Genomic DNA, 16,042 nt, shown 5'->3' on the forward strand with positions numbered 1-16,042 from the left:
TGTAAAGATGCTTAAACCCCGGCAGTCCTCTGTCCTCCAACTGCCTGCCTGAGCGCCAACTGCATGCTATGAGGTCAAGTCACTACACACTGACGGGTGAAAATAAGGGAGTGTTAATCTGGTGTTCGTGTTGACAAAAAAACGATTGTCGTAATCAGACTAAGCAGCTGCCAGAGACCAAACAAGAATCCCATTAATCAGTGCCTATACGTTTTCTTTAACTTGGCTATAAAGATGGTATCTAAAACCCCTAGCATAAACACACATTCTTATTCCATTTGCATTCCTACAATTTGTTCACTTCTGGGTCATCGACATTACACAAATGCAAGTAGGCTTAGGCCATATGGTAAAGGTAAGCTTTGTGAACTCTAGGCTCAGCCTCACATGACCCGTTTAGTCTCAGATGCACTGTGGGGTGTCTGAGCAGTAGAAACTGGTTTAATTGAAGTTTTCATATTTACTAGTCCTAGGCATTTGGTTTCAGACTATAACAACCTCTTTAGACTTTTGTTTCAGAATATAGTAAGCCTATAAGCCAAAGCTATTTCCATTTCCACAACGTGAAATAGGATAGACAAGGAGGGAGACAATTATACTATGGATGCAATTGAATGTAAAATTTAAACACAGCCTAAATACCTACATTTCTAGAGCCATTTCACAGAAAACAGTTGAGAGAAGCCAATTATTTTCAGAAGCTAAATTATATCACAACAACAACAAAAAAATAATTCTTTAAAATATGCCCAAATATACAGAAAAATGGCTAGTCACAGGGACCTAAAAAGATAGGCCTATCACTGTAATGTTCATATGACAGACGCTACCTTCAAGTGCCTATTACTTTAGCTGTTTACTTGTTTACCTGTTTACTTTTTATTTCTGCACTGTTCACCTATTTATATTGACTGCACTACACCGTTTACCTGATTACATTTACTCCTGTTTCATCAATGCCCTTGCACTGTTAATATCCAATACACATTCTATGGTTATGGGATTTTGCAGACGCCTTTGTCCAAAGCGACACACAAATACAAAAAAAACATAATATTTAAAAATTGAACAGGGAACAGATTAGAATGTTGGTCAAACTATAATAAGGAGAATAGCAATAATAAACAACATTCAATCAATAGCCTAATAGAGTAAGCAATGAAAATGAGGGAAAAAGCAATAATAAACAATAATGTCCATTCAATCAATAATATAAAAAAAAACAATGACATGGTAAGACTACATTAAGGAGAATATCGATAATAAACAATAATGTCAAATTAATAAACAGCCCAATGGAAATAAAACAATATTGTACAAACCATAACGCATAAGAAGCGCTTAAAGCACTAAGTGCATGTTGAACAGGAATGTCTTTAGACCCCTCTTAAACGACCCAAAACTACCACAGGAACGGAGAGTCTGGACAACGCATTCCACCAACATGGAACCACTGAGGAAAAGAGTCTTGAATTAGACCTAGTGTTTAAGACTGGTCGACATAGCAGACGCTCATCAGAAGACCACAGTGGGCGGTTGGGGATGTACGCCTTTATTATTGAGTTAAAATAATTAGGAGCAGATCCAGTCAGTGTCCTATAGGCCAAAGAGAGACATTTAAATTTAATTCTAGCTACTGAGCCAATGGAGGGTAACTAGGAGAGGAGTTACATGTGTCCTCTTTGGCTGATTGAAGACCAGGCATGCTCCAGCATTCTGAATCAGCTGTAATGATTACACAAGCGGGTAAGCCAGCTAATAGTGAATTACAATAGTCCAGCCTGGAGATGACCATGGTTTGAACAAGAAGTTGTGTGGAATCTTGTGTCAGATATATATATAGATATATATTCCATAACCTGCCCATAAACCTGTGCAATATACTGTATATAGAATCTATTTACACTCTTTGTACATAACCATATCTGTCACTGTAGACATGTCATCTGGAAAACCTGTATTTATCCAACTATTCATAATTATTCTCTATTGTCTACGTAACTGCACAGAATACTGTACTCAATCTGCACTTTGGTATTTAATGTTTCTTTGCATTTCTGTTTAGATGTCAACTGCATTTCATTGGCTCTGTACCTCTGCTAAATGACAATAAAGTTGAATCCAATCTAATCTAATAATCTATAGCCTACATAATGCACTTTAAAAGTTAACTCATTATTCACTTAAATGGATTCAAAGGCCACTTGATATCTGTGTCTTGAATTACTGAAAGCCCTTATTTTCTTCCAAGTGTCCCAAGTGTCCTGCCTGTGTGTGTCCACACGTAGTCCACATCCACATCCCGTTGATTTGAATACGTGGCAGCACAACCAATCGAAATACTGCGTCTGCTTTACGCTTCCTTTGCTCACTTCCGGGTAGTTTGTTGATGCAATCAGCTGAAAGTGCAAAGACTAGTAATGTGTGTCTTCACATTGAGAAATGAATAAGATACGTATTTAACTCAAGTCGTCTATGAATCTAGAAAGGTAAGATTGCCCTTAACTTGTGTTACTTGTGTATACATATGGTATATCTAGCTGCTTACGAGTGTTTTGCTTAAACGACCCGTGATGCGTTAGTTAGCCTATCGGCTAGCAGCAGCAGCAGCCTAACTAAATAAACTAACGTTAATGGCCAGGTTTTAGGTTAAATAATTCGAGCTCACGTTAAATAATTCGAAGCAGAGGTCAGTTGTTCAGTCAGATCTGAGGGGATTGCCAAGGCTCAAAGTCATTTAGGTTAGTGATTACAGTCTTGGTCCTTTAACGTAAGTTTTGTAGCCTAAGGGTCGCGGAGGAGTTGGTCTGCAAAGAACTCTAAAGAAAGTTGTTGAGCAGTAAAGGCCCCACATAATTCTTAGTCGATTTGTTGCCATTAATGTCACACTATACCTTGAAATGTATTTCACTTGGCACGATCAATAAGGGCACTTGTTAACATGTTTGAGACTTAGAGTTGACAGATTTGTTCTCTGTTTGCTGAAAAACAGGTGAGGTTTTTTTTTTTTTTTTTAGAAAGCTGGCTCTTTGATCTCATGCACTGAAGCGTTGGGTTTTTCTGTGTCATTGATTGTCCGTTTGATTTGACGGAAATTCTGCTCCTCCAGTCTTATGTGTAATAATTCCTGAGACTGGACTGGACCCCCAGCGGTAGTGACTATGGCCAGCGCCGGGCCCCAAGCCTCTGGCTCTACAGGAGCAGACACCACCTCCAATCCCAGCTCTGGGAACTCATCGGGAGAAAGCAGTAGCCAAGACAGCACATTTGAGTGCAACATTTGCCTGGACACATCAAAGGATGCTGTGATAAGTCTCTGCGGGCATCTTTTCTGGTAGGGATCGAGTTTCCTCAAATGCAGCTATCATTTCATTGATAAATAGGTGTGGTATTTACCAATTATTCCTAATTTGTTTTACCCTCCACCATACCTCCACCATGAAGTTGGCCCTGCTTACATCAGGTATAAATGCATTCTTTCTTTTACACTTGACACTTAACTCACTATTGTGAAAGACTCTTGTTAATAGAGGTATGTACATTTTGCTGTTATAGTGGTTGGAAACCAGACCAAACAGACAGGTATGTCCAGTTTGTAAGGCCGGCATCAGCCGTGACAAAGTCATCCCTCTGTATGGAAGGGGCAGCACTGGCCAACAGGACCCCAGGTAAGCAACGATCCATGAAATGTCCAACATTTATCAGAGTTATCTGTGCCATACGTGGTCATTTGTCTAGAAAGAGAAGAATTTAGGCCAGTCAATAATACAAAATGTTTCTGTGTTTTCTAGAGAAAGAACTCCTCCCCGACCACAGGGCCAGCGTCCTGAACCAGAGAACCGAGGGGTAAGCTCAGAACCGGCTTATTTCCTACTGTTTTGATGTGTTTATTGCCCTAATAATGGTTCTAATGAGCTACCTAGAGAAGACCAATGCAACACTGCCCACCATATTGCACTAGACACCTGCTATCACACCCTACCTGATGAAACTATTACGTGGGATTGAGGTGGTTGCTGTATACCTGCGAACCTGCATGTAATTCATTAACTTAAGTAGGGCTCCCACTGAGACTTATTAAATGTCCTCGGAGTGGAGGAAGGGGACCTGTTCCATTGAGTTCCCAGGGGAATGTCACCACCAAGCTTCAGTAGTTGCATCACATCCTGTTCACCCATACAGGATGCAACTTACAGCAAATGCCAATTTGTCTTGAAAAGAAAAATTACTGTTTAGGTTTTTCTTGCATTTTAAATGCATTACCAAGACACCTTGGACTGACAATAGGGTTGACTTCACGGTGGCATGCTTAATTTCTGTATTCTCTCATGGTGTGAAAGTAATTACCAGACCAGTTTTGCATATCAGGCTGATTTTTACATTGCAAATTTAAAGAACACCAATGTTAACTTTTCAACAAGCATAAACAAATACACATTGTTTTTTATGTCTGGCTTTTAAGATCTGGCAGTGACGTATATTTCTAATTTTATACTTCTTATAGGGCTTTCAAGGCTTTGGCTTCGGTGATGGGGGTTTCCAGATGTCCTTTGGGATAGGAGCCTTTCCTTTTGGCATTTTTGCCACAGCGTTCAACATAAACGATGGTCGACCTCCTCCAGGTATTTTCTCCCTCATTCTTGGATGTTTTAGGCATATTTGTGGAGGCAACATAGGAAGAGATTGTTAGGATGGGAGAGTGTTATGCTTAATTTGATCTCTAGGTGGAGGTGTGCCGTTCTTGTGGTGATGCCATGTTACTCTTAAAGGGAAACTTGGCAGGATTAGCTATATTTCCCCCTCTGCTGGAGAAATTGTGCATTATGCTATTTCAAACTGGAAAAAGGTAACGATAAAGCACATGGATTTGTTTACAAGCAAGCGAAACGGTTAGCATAAGTTCGGCAGAACAATGTGGATGTTAAAAGGTAAGAAACACGATTAAAAAAGAGTTTCTTGTTTCTCACTTCTCTTTCCGGGACGGTAGTCTTAATGTTGCAAGGTTGGTTTTCCGCCTGGGGACGCTAGGGGCAGCGGGAAAAGTCACCATTTTCACCGGAACAGGTCATTTAACCATCCAAATGATTTCTAAACGGGTTTATTACGTTGAAATAGTTGCCAAGTTCCCCTTTAAATGCATTCATGGGTACTTTGTTCTGGCCTTGCAACCTGCTGCAATAGCTTCTGTTCTTAGTTTGGAAAATAACCTTGTCAGTAACCACTTTTTTCCCTAAGTATTACTTTGTTTTTATGTTTTATAAGTAAATGTGAATAAAAGCATAACATAAGGAAGTGTTGAATGGTTTGAATGAAAGAGTGATTTATTTATTTTATTTTCTCCAGCTGCCCCTGGCACCCCACAGCATATGGATGAGCAGTTCCTGTCCCGCCTCTTCCTGTTTGTGGCGCTGGTGATCATGTTCTGGCTACTCATTGCGTAAAAAGGATTAGACCGCAGTTAATTTTGACTTCAGGATATGTTCCTCTTCACCGACGCTACATGACGAATCAGATGGTTAAGTGATAAACACACACGGTTGTGTGTCCGACCATGTAAAAGCTATTTTGCAGTGTGGACATTCCCTCTTCGTTCTCCAATGATCTTGGTTTGGTTCAATTTTCAGGGGATGATTGTGCTTTTTAACACATTTCATATCTCCTTAATGTGTGATTTCATGTGCAGTATGTGAGCCTCATATTTGCACGTACATAACTCATGTTTGAAGAAACCTGTCATTATTTAATTGTATGAATATAATACTGTGATCTTTTTTGACCGTTTTTATTTTTACTAATGGTATAGTATTAATAAAACAAGTTCTGGTCATTTTAAAACTTGGCAATCATCATTTGTAGTATCATATACACAACCTGCATTCAACCTGTGCATAAATAAATGTGAATGCAGAATGCGCAGTTAGGGCTGCCATGGTCCTCTCTCGCCTTGGCAACACATCACTCCCATCTTCATGCACCCTCACTGGCTGCTGGTCAAGTCGCGAATGTATAAAATCCTCCCCACCTATAAATCCCTGCCCCCCCCCCCCCCCCCATCCTCTTGGACCTTCTCCATCCCTACACCCTGTCTTGGAATCTCCAGTCGATGCACAAGCGCTTACTCTCCATCCCCCACACCAGACTGGACTAAAGCAGTCCGCATATAGCCGCAAACATGAGTGTGCCAACATTTGCCATGTACATCTGCACTGGAACGAACAGGCAACGGAAAAGCATTTGATAAACAATGGATTTTACTGAGCAGCGCTGACTAAAGACAGAGCTGAATCATAATCGACACGGCGGCTGAGGCAAAGTTCAACGCTGGTGTGTGGGCTTGTATTGAAAACAACTGAATCTAATGTAATCAAACGCCGAAAGTGGAGTGCGGCACACTCATGTCAGATTTTTATGGGGACAGAGTGATCAGTGCTGTAGCCTCCACTCCTTGGAAGGCACTCCCATCAGATGTCCGTACTGCCCCTTCCCTGGGCATTTAAGAACCGTCTGAATATGTACCAATTCACTAAGGCCTATGGTCTTTAACGTCACCTCTCCATTGTGTGAAGTGTCCTTGGGTCACCCTGAAAGGCACAATACCAATTTGGCAAGCAGCCATATAATAAACACTCGACTGCCAGTCCAGGCCCTGTTCATCCTCTCTGGATTTATGTTCTTATACTGACTGGCGGACTATACATGCATTATCCCTTACTCACTGTAGAGAAGTTAATGAATGAATGAATAGATTGATGAAACCATAGACTGCATATATATATATATATAGAGTTCTATATATACAGTCTATGGATGAAACAGAATATGATTTTCTATAGGATAAGGGTCCCTTATGTTCACAAAATCAATATTTGAAAACAACAATGAAGCTTGCACTCAAAATGGTAAAAAATACCAAAAAAGCTGAGTAATCTACTCAGGATTTTTTTTTTATTGTCTAATCAAACTTCATGCTGTTATGTTAAAGTGCTATACAAACGTTTCGGGTAACTCCATACTCAGTGCATTACGCCTACGCCTTGGCGCCACCACTAGGATTATAGCCAATCTAAAAGGTGCAGATTCATTCTCGCCTAACTTCGCAGTCAATATTACCAGGCAGGAGGTGAGTGACAATCATGGCTGAATCAAGAGCTGATGATCACTGAGACTTCTTTACGATATGTGACGCGATCTGGCAAAATAAGTCACAGTGACCCAAAATTCAAAACTGAGATTTTGGTATCAATGGAAAGGACATGAGCTTTAAAACAATATCCTGGCCATATCTTGAATTGTTGTCAAGATATAACATTTTGAATTATGTCCTCCCACCATTTGTTTCCAATTGAAAAACTGAGAAAATCGCATTTGAAGTTACAGGTTACAGACAGGTACAGGTATGATTTTCCCACTTGAATAATATTTTTGTAACTTTACATTCTTATCTTGACTATGAAATACATTTTAAGTGCTTCTTTCATATTTCACCAAAAAAGTTTCAATGGTTTTTGAAGTAGGCCTAATCGGCCTGTATCTCAAAATTAGAATGTGCGACTTGTGACTCATTTTGTCAGATCAACTTCTTCTTGTCCAATAACACAAAACTGGATGGTAAATTCTATCTACGCACCACCCAACCAGATTGCCAGTGTATGGTGAGTATTCTGAGCAAGATCTCATTAGTGGCAATTATGAGGGTCTTGTGCTGTATCTAAGTAAAGTGCTTTGGAAGTTTCTAAGTGACACCATTCATTAACTCATTTAAAGCTTGATCAAACAGCAGAAATACTTCCTGTGTGTCTCACTGGATGCCATTTACTGAACTAGTGACTGAACTCTCTGTCCCGTATACAATTGCTGGGTTGTGTTTGTGTCTGTATGTGTTTAGCTACCCCAATTCTGAGGCGAGGGTCTATTCAGGGCTTGGGAATAGAAGAAACAGCTCGTCCTCATTATGGTCACGTCTGGTCCATGCAGGGCTGCGCTTGACCTAGTCTTGTCGCGGTCCTTGCTTTCCCACAGCAATCTGCGAGGTGCAGCTTCTTCCTCAACAAAGGATAAAAACTGTATTGGTATGTCCACATGGATGTGATATCCGCAGAGGTCTTTTTACCTTTGCCTACCTGTGGCATTGGTAGTATGACTAAAAACAGTAAATAGTAAAATTAAAGGTTCATAGTGGATCATGGGATTAACTCAAGAATGCTGTGCATTATGCCCATTTTGCTTTTACTGTCTGGGGCCAGAAACCTGCTAACTTGTTTGGTAACCATGGTAACTTGGTTTAGGATCTGATTAAAGAAAATAAAGCCATTACAGAATGAACCGTTCCTAAGCCTGTTTTCCTACCCTAGCTCAAGATAAGAACAGTGTATTCTTATCCCCTCCCGAAATCTTAAACAAACTCTCCTAACGTTAGGATAACCATTAAGCTGTCCTATCTCTACCACATGTTATACGAAACCGACCCTTGGTCTCTAAATCATTTGTCAGTTAGTGCAATCCCAACAGGTCTGACATGTACTGACATTAACAGTGTTTTCTTGACATATTCATGCACAGGAATGACAATAGGAGTGATCTGTATTCCGAGTGAAACAGACCTTTGTTCAAAAACTTTGTTCAGTAAACTTAAAACAGCCTTGTTTACGGAACAGATTGGAATGTGCATATCCACAATTGAAGGGCATACAAACTGTACCACCATATCAACTGTGGTGTGTGTATACAATCTGCAGTCTATAAAATACACAAGGAATATCAGAAAATGTGATTCACTCAGTATTCTCTCAGTATAGCAGTATTACTCACACAAATAAATGAGTAATACTCACACAAATAAAAAGGTCTATGACACGACATTCAAAGAATGTTTTATATATACAATGCATTTCATGCTTGTTTTACATGTGCAGAACAATTCTGCTAAGATGGATGCAGGTAATGGCATAACACTTTGCAACACAACTAGCTATTGCTGCTTAAGGTGCTGAAACAAATAGTGTCCATCTCAACTGCTCGCCTGGAGTGTTGTTCATGTTTTGAAGGCCTTCCCTCGTTTAACCAGAGGATAAAGGAAGGCTTGGTTTGGGCAGTGAGAGCTATTTGAACAAAGACAAAAAAATGTGACATGTTTGTGACTACAATGAATCACAACTCCCAGTTGTTAAACTAAGAAAATCAACAAGTGCAAGTACATTTCTTGCATTTGAAGGAAAAGCTACATTGCAAAATAAAGTCAATGATATTATGGTTGCTTTTGGGAATCCCTTCTCAAAAAAGCAGAACAATAAAAAGCAACTGCATATGTATGTACCGGTATTTAAATCCAGTGCTGTGATACTTCTGTAAATCTTTGGTAGAACTAGTCATCTCTCTTCAATGTTCGATCTTTTTGCAGATTTGCTGATTGACACCTATTACTTGGTCCCCAGCTCCCAAAACCTTCTTAACTCTCTTCAGTGTTATCACTTAATCATCAGTCCTGAAATAGAACACGTCGGTCCAATCTGGTCAGTGTTTGTATAGACAGCAAAAACAGCGGCACAAACAGGTAGGTTGCTCCACATTCCTAACATCTCCAGGGAAGAGCCACAAAGGGAAGCGCTGCTTCTGAGTACACCACTTTCCATTCCAGAGGAAAAGGTCAAGAGGTCATGGCTCGCACACACCAGTCAGGCGCCAGAGGCGTCGGTCTTGTCGAGACCATTAGAGACTCCCTCTCCTACCATCTGCACCACCGCCTCTACCGACTTCTTCCTCTGTCCCCCTTCCGGGTCCTCTTCCTCCTCCATCCTCTCCTGCTCTTTCTCCTTTTCTAGAAGCTTCTCTTGGTGGTTGATGGGCGAGCAGGCGTCATCGTCGAGCTGGCAGGCGAGGTTGGAAAAGGCTGAGAGCGGGAGGTTGATGCGGTGCATCTCCTGCTCGTAGGCTCTCTGCTCCTGCTGCTGTTTCAGTTTTTGTCCCCTACAGGAAACACAAACACACACAAACACACAGACAAATTAGGTAAAAGAGAAGACAGGCAAAAAGAGATGCAAAGTATATATTTGTGTGTGTGTGTGTGTGTGTGTGTGTGTGTGTGTGTGTGTGTGTGTGTGTGTGTGTGTGTGTGTGTGTGTGTGTGTGTGTGTGTGTGTGTGTGTGTGTGTGTGTGTGTGTGTGTGTGTGTGTGTGTGTGTGTGTGTGTGTGTGTGAGGTAGAGGGAGAGGGAGGGAGAGAGAGAGTGTGAATGTATGTGTGTGTGTGAGTTTGTGTGTGTGAGGGAGAGGGAGGGAGGGAAGGAGGAGGGAGAGAAAGAGAGAGAGAGAGAGTGTGTGTGTGAGTGAGGGAGAGGGAGGTAGGGAGGTATGGAAAGAGAGAGAGAGTGTGTGTGTGTGTGTATATATGTGTGTGACACAGAGCGAATGACAGGAAGAGAGAAATATAATTAGAAAAAAGAGATGCTAAATAAAAGAGAGAGTAGAAAGAGAATAACAGAATTAGGAGTGAGTGAGAGAAAACGAGCGCAAGTGAATGAGTCACTCACAGTAAAAGCTCTCCGTCATCTAGCTCTCTCTGTCTTTCATCTAGCTCATTTCCAGCCATTTGTGCTGAGTGCACACCATCTCAATCTTGTACCAATAATATATGTCTCCAAGTTCATTTAATTTACAACATTTGATTTAATTACTTAATTTAAAGCAATAGAAAATCAACAAAATGAAATCTCCTGAAAAATGTCTTCTGCTGTTTATGAAGCTTAGCACTTGCTATGCCCTGTGAGAGAACTATTTTTGACCAAGCTAAGTAAGATATACATAAACAACATTGACAAGTGGGGAGGCACAGTATATACAACCAAGTGACCGGTTATGCAAACGTCACTCCCCATATGTATTTCAGCTATATATGAATGAATGAATGAATGAATAACAAACCAATCAATCAATGAATCAATACTAAATAAATGGTCAAAAAATCACAACTACATATCTATCTATAGCTACACCAATGAATTTTGTATTTGATAAAGAGTGTGCACACGCACACACACACACACACACACACACACACACACACAAGCATATACATAGAGAAACACATGGACATAAAAACATTGCATCATAAATAACCAGATTGCAGGGCTATATATAGTTTTTCTATAATAGACTTATGAGGTGTAATCTAATAGCCCGATGACACTGAGCAGTCTGCCCTGCCCTTCCTCCTGTCCATAACCACAATAGGGAGGTTACGTAATGGAACCACAAATCGCACAAGCTTTTTTTATAATCAGTTGATTAGTTCAGTCATCTGCAGCTCTACCATCTTCATTTCACGGTTTAGCCCTTGAGCCAGACCCCCTAATTTTGGTCAGTCGGTACCATTCGAAGGGTATAAGTCTCATAGTGATTTGGTGACAAGGTATACCACCATAGAATTAGAAAATATGTGACAGCATTGCATTTGGGGTATCTTTTTATGTTTTATAACCCTGTTTATGTCAATTATATCTATGCAGGTATATATTACAGGTGAATAGGCTAAAAATCTTAAGTAATAAATATCTCCACAAAACTTACACAGCAATAATTGTTTTCATTGCAAGTTTTCTGAAATGTTATATTTATAATTAGCCATTATTTACTGAAATATGCCATAATTTGCATACATTTCAAGTACAGGAAACTTACTGTAACACTGGATTAAGTCAAGTTTTAGAGTTTCCAGTTATACTCCTATATGCTGGAGGATGTTATAGAGGAGGTTGTTAATGATAAACAGCGTCCTTTGTGATCTTTTTATTTGCTTTATCATCTAACATCTTAAAGGATCATTATGCAGTTTTTTACAGTTTTTTTTATAACCCCAAGAGGCTGTAGGTTCCAGTGATTTTAGAACATGGGTGTTGTTTGGTAGAGGTTACTAATTTTAGACAAAAACCGGTTACCCTGGGTAACCAGAGTAAGTGTGTGTGTGTGTGTGTGTGTGTGTGTGTTTGTGTGTGTGTGTGTGAGGAGAGAGGGAGAAAGAGAGACACAGAGAACAACTTACTTCTTATAGAAATAGCCCAGAATTATTCCCGTTCCAAGCATGATGATGATGAGCATCATCATGCCACCAAGAACATATCCTGTGGAGGACAACAGAAAAACACACATCAGAACATCACTACACATCTCCGTCTGCTGATCTGCATCTGAGCACTCAACCAGCTGGCTGGTGTCCCAGTCAGTGATTCTTACTGAGGACACTTCTGCAGGGCAGAATCATAAACTGATATTCAGCAGTAATTTCACTCAAATATACAGATGATTTTGTAGGTTTTGTATGCATGAGGCTACATTCATATGTATGTACATAGTAATGTGTATGAATGTGTAAAGAAATATATGATTTAGTATGTATGCATCTGTATAATGTGTGTATGCACAAAGTCTTCAATCGTGGGATTTTTTTTTTTTACTCTCACTGATTTAACAACTAGATTGTGTTCATCTGTCGAGAAGAATCTGTAGCTGTGTTCATGAACCATTCTAGATGGGAGGTGAAATTAAATTTGCAGCATTAGCCATTGAGGCTATTGCAGCTGCGGTTTAAAATTAACCAAAGGGGGGAAACCCACATAAGCGTGACCGGCCACTCTGTCCGTCCCGCTGGGCGGTTACAGATTTGCAGCCGCAACCCCTACTTGTGTGTGAAATGAGCCAAAATATGACCAAGGTTACCTAGAGGACCCAGGTCCTTTTTCTTCTTAGGCCCGACGCGAACCCTTCGGCTAATTCCCGGGTCAGGTTTCGCTGCAACGCTATCCCGCTGGGACGGGCTGGCATCCGGCCGACCAACCTGCCCCTCGCCGGAGGATGGAGGTGGGTCCACATTCGTCTTTGCCGTAGCGGAGGCAGACTGGTCTGCAAAATAATACATATACACACCATGCAGGGATGCAGAGAATATTTTGCCATATGTCAATAATAAATACTTTTTTTAAATAAATAAATGCCATTTTTGTCTTGATTATCTGTATTCATGGTATGAAGAATTGTGCATTTTTCTGCATTTTCCTGTGCTGAAAGTACAGCAGCATACCTTGGCATAAGCCAATGTCACAGTCTTGTTTTTGAATGGTATCGCCTCCAACCAATACAAAGCACCAAGGTCTTGCTGAGGCGTCTGGATTTCGGCAGAAACTATGGTCCCAGAGCTCTGCAGGTCAGTCAAAACAACAAGCTCAGAACTACCACCACAGGGGCATGCTTCACAACACAGCTAGAATCAGTCCTTCTATAAACAGACCACTTACAAAATCAAGCAGGACACAGTTTGGGTGTGTGTGTGTGTGTGTGTGTGTGTGTGTGTGTGTGTGTGTGTGTGTGTGTGTGTGTGTGCATGTGCATGCGCGTGCGTGTGTGTGCATGTGAGAGTGGACGTGCAAGCACTTGTGTGTGTTTTTCGGTGCATGTCGTTTTTGGGTTTTGGCAGCCAACCCCTCCTGGGCACAAAGTCAAGTGACCTCCTGACATGAACTACCTTGTTTGCAGACGCCCCATTCACTACTGCATGACAACTGCTCACTGGGAAGTGTTGACATTAGGCAGTGTACAGCGAAGCAAGCAGCACTCAACCCCAGCACTTCACATCTTACTGGCACATTCTCAAGCCTACAACTCAACTGCACATTCTGAACTTGACCACGAGGACCATTATACAAGGCCTTCAATAGAAAGGGCTATAGAGGACACTTGAATTGATCAGTTTATGAAAGACAACACAGACACACACCCCAACAAAATGGCAGAAATATCAAAATCAAAATTCCATCAAGTTTCTATCATTCCACCCATTTCAATCATTTTATATATTTCAGATAATTTAATCTAAAATAATAGAGTAAATTGTCTGTTTCCTTCAATAATATCTTGACTGATGATCTATTTTTTTGTACATTCTATGTGGAATGTTGCAACTCAAGCTAAACTAGTAGCAGTTGTGATGATGGCTGTCAAAACATCATGACGTCAGGAAATTCATAAAGAGGGGGTTTAAATGTTAAAATCAACATGGTAAACATGACTTTCTGGGCTGCAGCAATTTATTGAGTTGGACTGTTCTGATTAGAAAATAAACCACTTTGTTAATAGGGATCCACTGCTGGTACCTTTGAAGACCAAACCCAATTTTCGTGATGTAGTAGGCTGCTTAGGCTAAGGGTCCATTTCATAAGTAATAAGGCAATATGGACAGACTGCTGCTGACCTCAGCCAGCCCTTTCATGTTATATGATGGGCGTAAGCTCGTTGCGAGGTTTGCTTTTTGAACAAAAACAGATTCATTTTCATTTTAGTGCCCTACCCACCAAGACGTTGTTTGTTGCACACACACACACACACACACACAAACAAGGGCTTTTCGACAACACTCCCCGTACGCATTACGCATTGTTTTTTGTGTTTTGTTTTTTAAGTTCGCATCAACAGTTAAAGAACAACCGCGAGGTGGCAAATCTGTGCTTGAAGCAAGCTACAGAAGCTGTAAACACCCTACCTGTATTGTTGGTGGTGTAATCAGCGGCATTAGTAACATTGAGCCAGTTGAGGCACTTTTCCCCGTTTGAGCTGATTGTCCTCTCCCCGTCATACTGCCCACCATGCACTCGTATGCAATCTGTCAATAATGAACGCACGAAATCGAAACAAATTCAACTATTTACCAAGATAGCGTCTTAGAGGGAATTTATGTCAAATGCATTGTGAAATCTAGGCTAAGATGTAGAAACAGCAAACAATAGGCTATCGACGAAGTAATTAGCTGACACAACACTTTACAGAATAAACATATCCTTAAGCCACGATGAGAAATGTTACCTAATGTATTTATATAAAGACTCTAAACTTTAAAATAGGGTTGCTGCAGAGGGAGTAAACAGATCGACATGACAGTCAGTCAGTTAGCCTGCCTCCTCCGCTCATTCCTTCGTCAAAATATTATTTCGAGTCACGAGAAATTACTTACCGGGAATAACCGATCCTGTGGTCACATATACGACAGCCAACAACACATATCCTTGAAAAAACATGTTAACACTATGAAAATATAAATACTCTACGGCGTAAACCAAATGGCACTTGTGATGTGTTGACACAGAGCATGTGGCTCTAAAGCGGGACTTCCAGCTGTAACTGGAGACGGATCTTCTAATAGGGCTAGAACCCAAGGTCCTAAAGAAACCTTTTCTCAGTCCTTTAATCTGACTCCCATTGTTTTGGCTGTGGCAGGTTGTTTTTGTTCGTTTCACTCCTTGAAAAGTCGAAAGGAAACATATTATATCATATTTTTACCTGTGTCATCTCTGTTACGTAAGAGGCTTATAATCAATGTCAGCTATATTAATTTTGTCAAAACTATTAGGTTTCTCAATCACGAACAAAACGATGCAAGTCATTCTTCCAAACTTGCATGAATTCATTTAGCTTCCCTGTATAGCCTACCTTATGTTTAAACATTAATTTGGCATTAGGGATAGGGTACAACATATCACTGAATAATATGGTCCATAAAGGCTCATTAATAGGCACTTGTGGCCATCTACATTGTTTAAACTACAAATGACGTAGGCTATTGGATCAGGCATTTTCCCCCCAAGTCTGGAACCACAATAGATTTCATTTATGCTTTTCTGAAAAGGTATCCCTAAGATGATAATACTAAGCCCGTGTATTGTACTTAATGCTACTTTCAAACCACAGGAACATGATAAGATGTTTCCTTTTGAGAAATCACAAAGGCTAGTGATACGCATCTTCACCACACTAAAAACTATACTTCAGCAATCTGCTAGCCATTAAGCAGCAGTGAAAGAAAGAAGGTGTTTACTGTTATCTGTTTTCAAGACTCCTTATCTCTGGGGCTTAAGACAGATTTTGAAAATCCATTAATTCCTTGGTGAGAGGAAAGTGCAATCCTCCATATGAAATCAAAGGATTTGTCAGAAAATAAATACAACATGTAATAGCTTTACCTAGAAGTCAGAGAAGTGGGCCTGCATAACTGCATCTCTGTGATA

At 40.4% G+C, this 16,042-nt stretch overlaps 2 protein-coding genes across 2 annotated transcripts; one reads left to right on the forward strand and one right to left on the reverse strand.

Moving 5' to 3' along the window:
* The first annotated feature begins 2,380 nt into the window (after positions 1-2,380).
* Positions 2,381-5,835, forward strand: rnf185 (ring finger protein 185). The gene is made up of 7 exons (XM_076284182.1): positions 2,381-2,489; positions 3,110-3,334; positions 3,445-3,463; positions 3,556-3,668; positions 3,792-3,846; positions 4,505-4,622; positions 5,344-5,835. Exons 2-7 carry the CDS (start codon positions 3,162-3,164, stop codon positions 5,439-5,441), a joined length of 576 nt encoding a protein of 191 aa, XP_076140297.1. The 5' UTR covers positions 2,381-2,489; positions 3,110-3,161; the 3' UTR covers positions 5,442-5,835.
* A 3,023-nt stretch (positions 5,836-8,858) lies between these two features.
* On the reverse strand, positions 8,859-15,146 carry pik3ip1 (phosphoinositide-3-kinase interacting protein 1). Its single transcript, XM_076284183.1, has 6 exons — positions 14,992-15,146; positions 14,524-14,643; positions 13,069-13,185; positions 12,708-12,890; positions 12,034-12,112; positions 8,859-9,963 (listed from the first exon to the last, which is right to left on the reverse strand). The coding sequence occupies exons 1-6, from the start codon at positions 15,053-15,055 to the stop codon at positions 9,672-9,674; spliced, it is 855 nt and encodes a 284-aa protein (XP_076140298.1). The 5' UTR covers positions 15,056-15,146; the 3' UTR covers positions 8,859-9,671.
* Positions 15,147-16,042: the final 896 nt, after the last annotated feature.

The sequence above is a fragment of the Alosa pseudoharengus genome, unplaced genomic scaffold (assembly GCF_046254945.1).
Source record: "Alosa pseudoharengus isolate Yale_2024_CS ecotype anadromous, Long Island Sound unplaced genomic scaffold, YU_APseudo_1.1 YU_APseudo_1.1_scf_14, whole genome shotgun sequence".
Taxonomy (NCBI): domain Eukaryota; kingdom Metazoa; phylum Chordata; class Actinopteri; order Clupeiformes; family Clupeidae; genus Alosa; species Alosa pseudoharengus.

Excerpts from the sequence above, each read along its gene's own strand:
- pik3ip1 (XM_076284183.1), bottom strand. The coding sequence starts at position 15,055 with ATGTTTTTTCAAGGATATGTGTTGTTGGCTGTCGTATATGTGACCACA. Across the intron at positions 14,644-14,991 it reads CACAGGATCGGTTATTCCCG|ATTGCATACGAGTGCATGGT; the intron begins GTAAGTAATTTC and ends CATTATTGACAG. Across the intron at positions 13,186-14,523 it reads TTACACCACCAACAATACAG|AGCTCTGGGACCATAGTTTC; the intron begins GTAGGGTGTTTA and ends ACTGACCTGCAG.
- rnf185 (XM_076284182.1), top strand. The coding sequence starts at position 3,162 with ATGGCCAGCGCCGGGCCCCAAGCCTCTGGCTCTACAGGAGCAGACACC. Across the intron at positions 3,669-3,791 it reads ACTGGCCAACAGGACCCCAG|AGAAAGAACTCCTCCCCGAC; the intron begins GTAAGCAACGAT and ends TGTGTTTTCTAG. Across the intron at positions 3,847-4,504 it reads CTGAACCAGAGAACCGAGGG|GGCTTTCAAGGCTTTGGCTT; the intron begins GTAAGCTCAGAA and ends TACTTCTTATAG.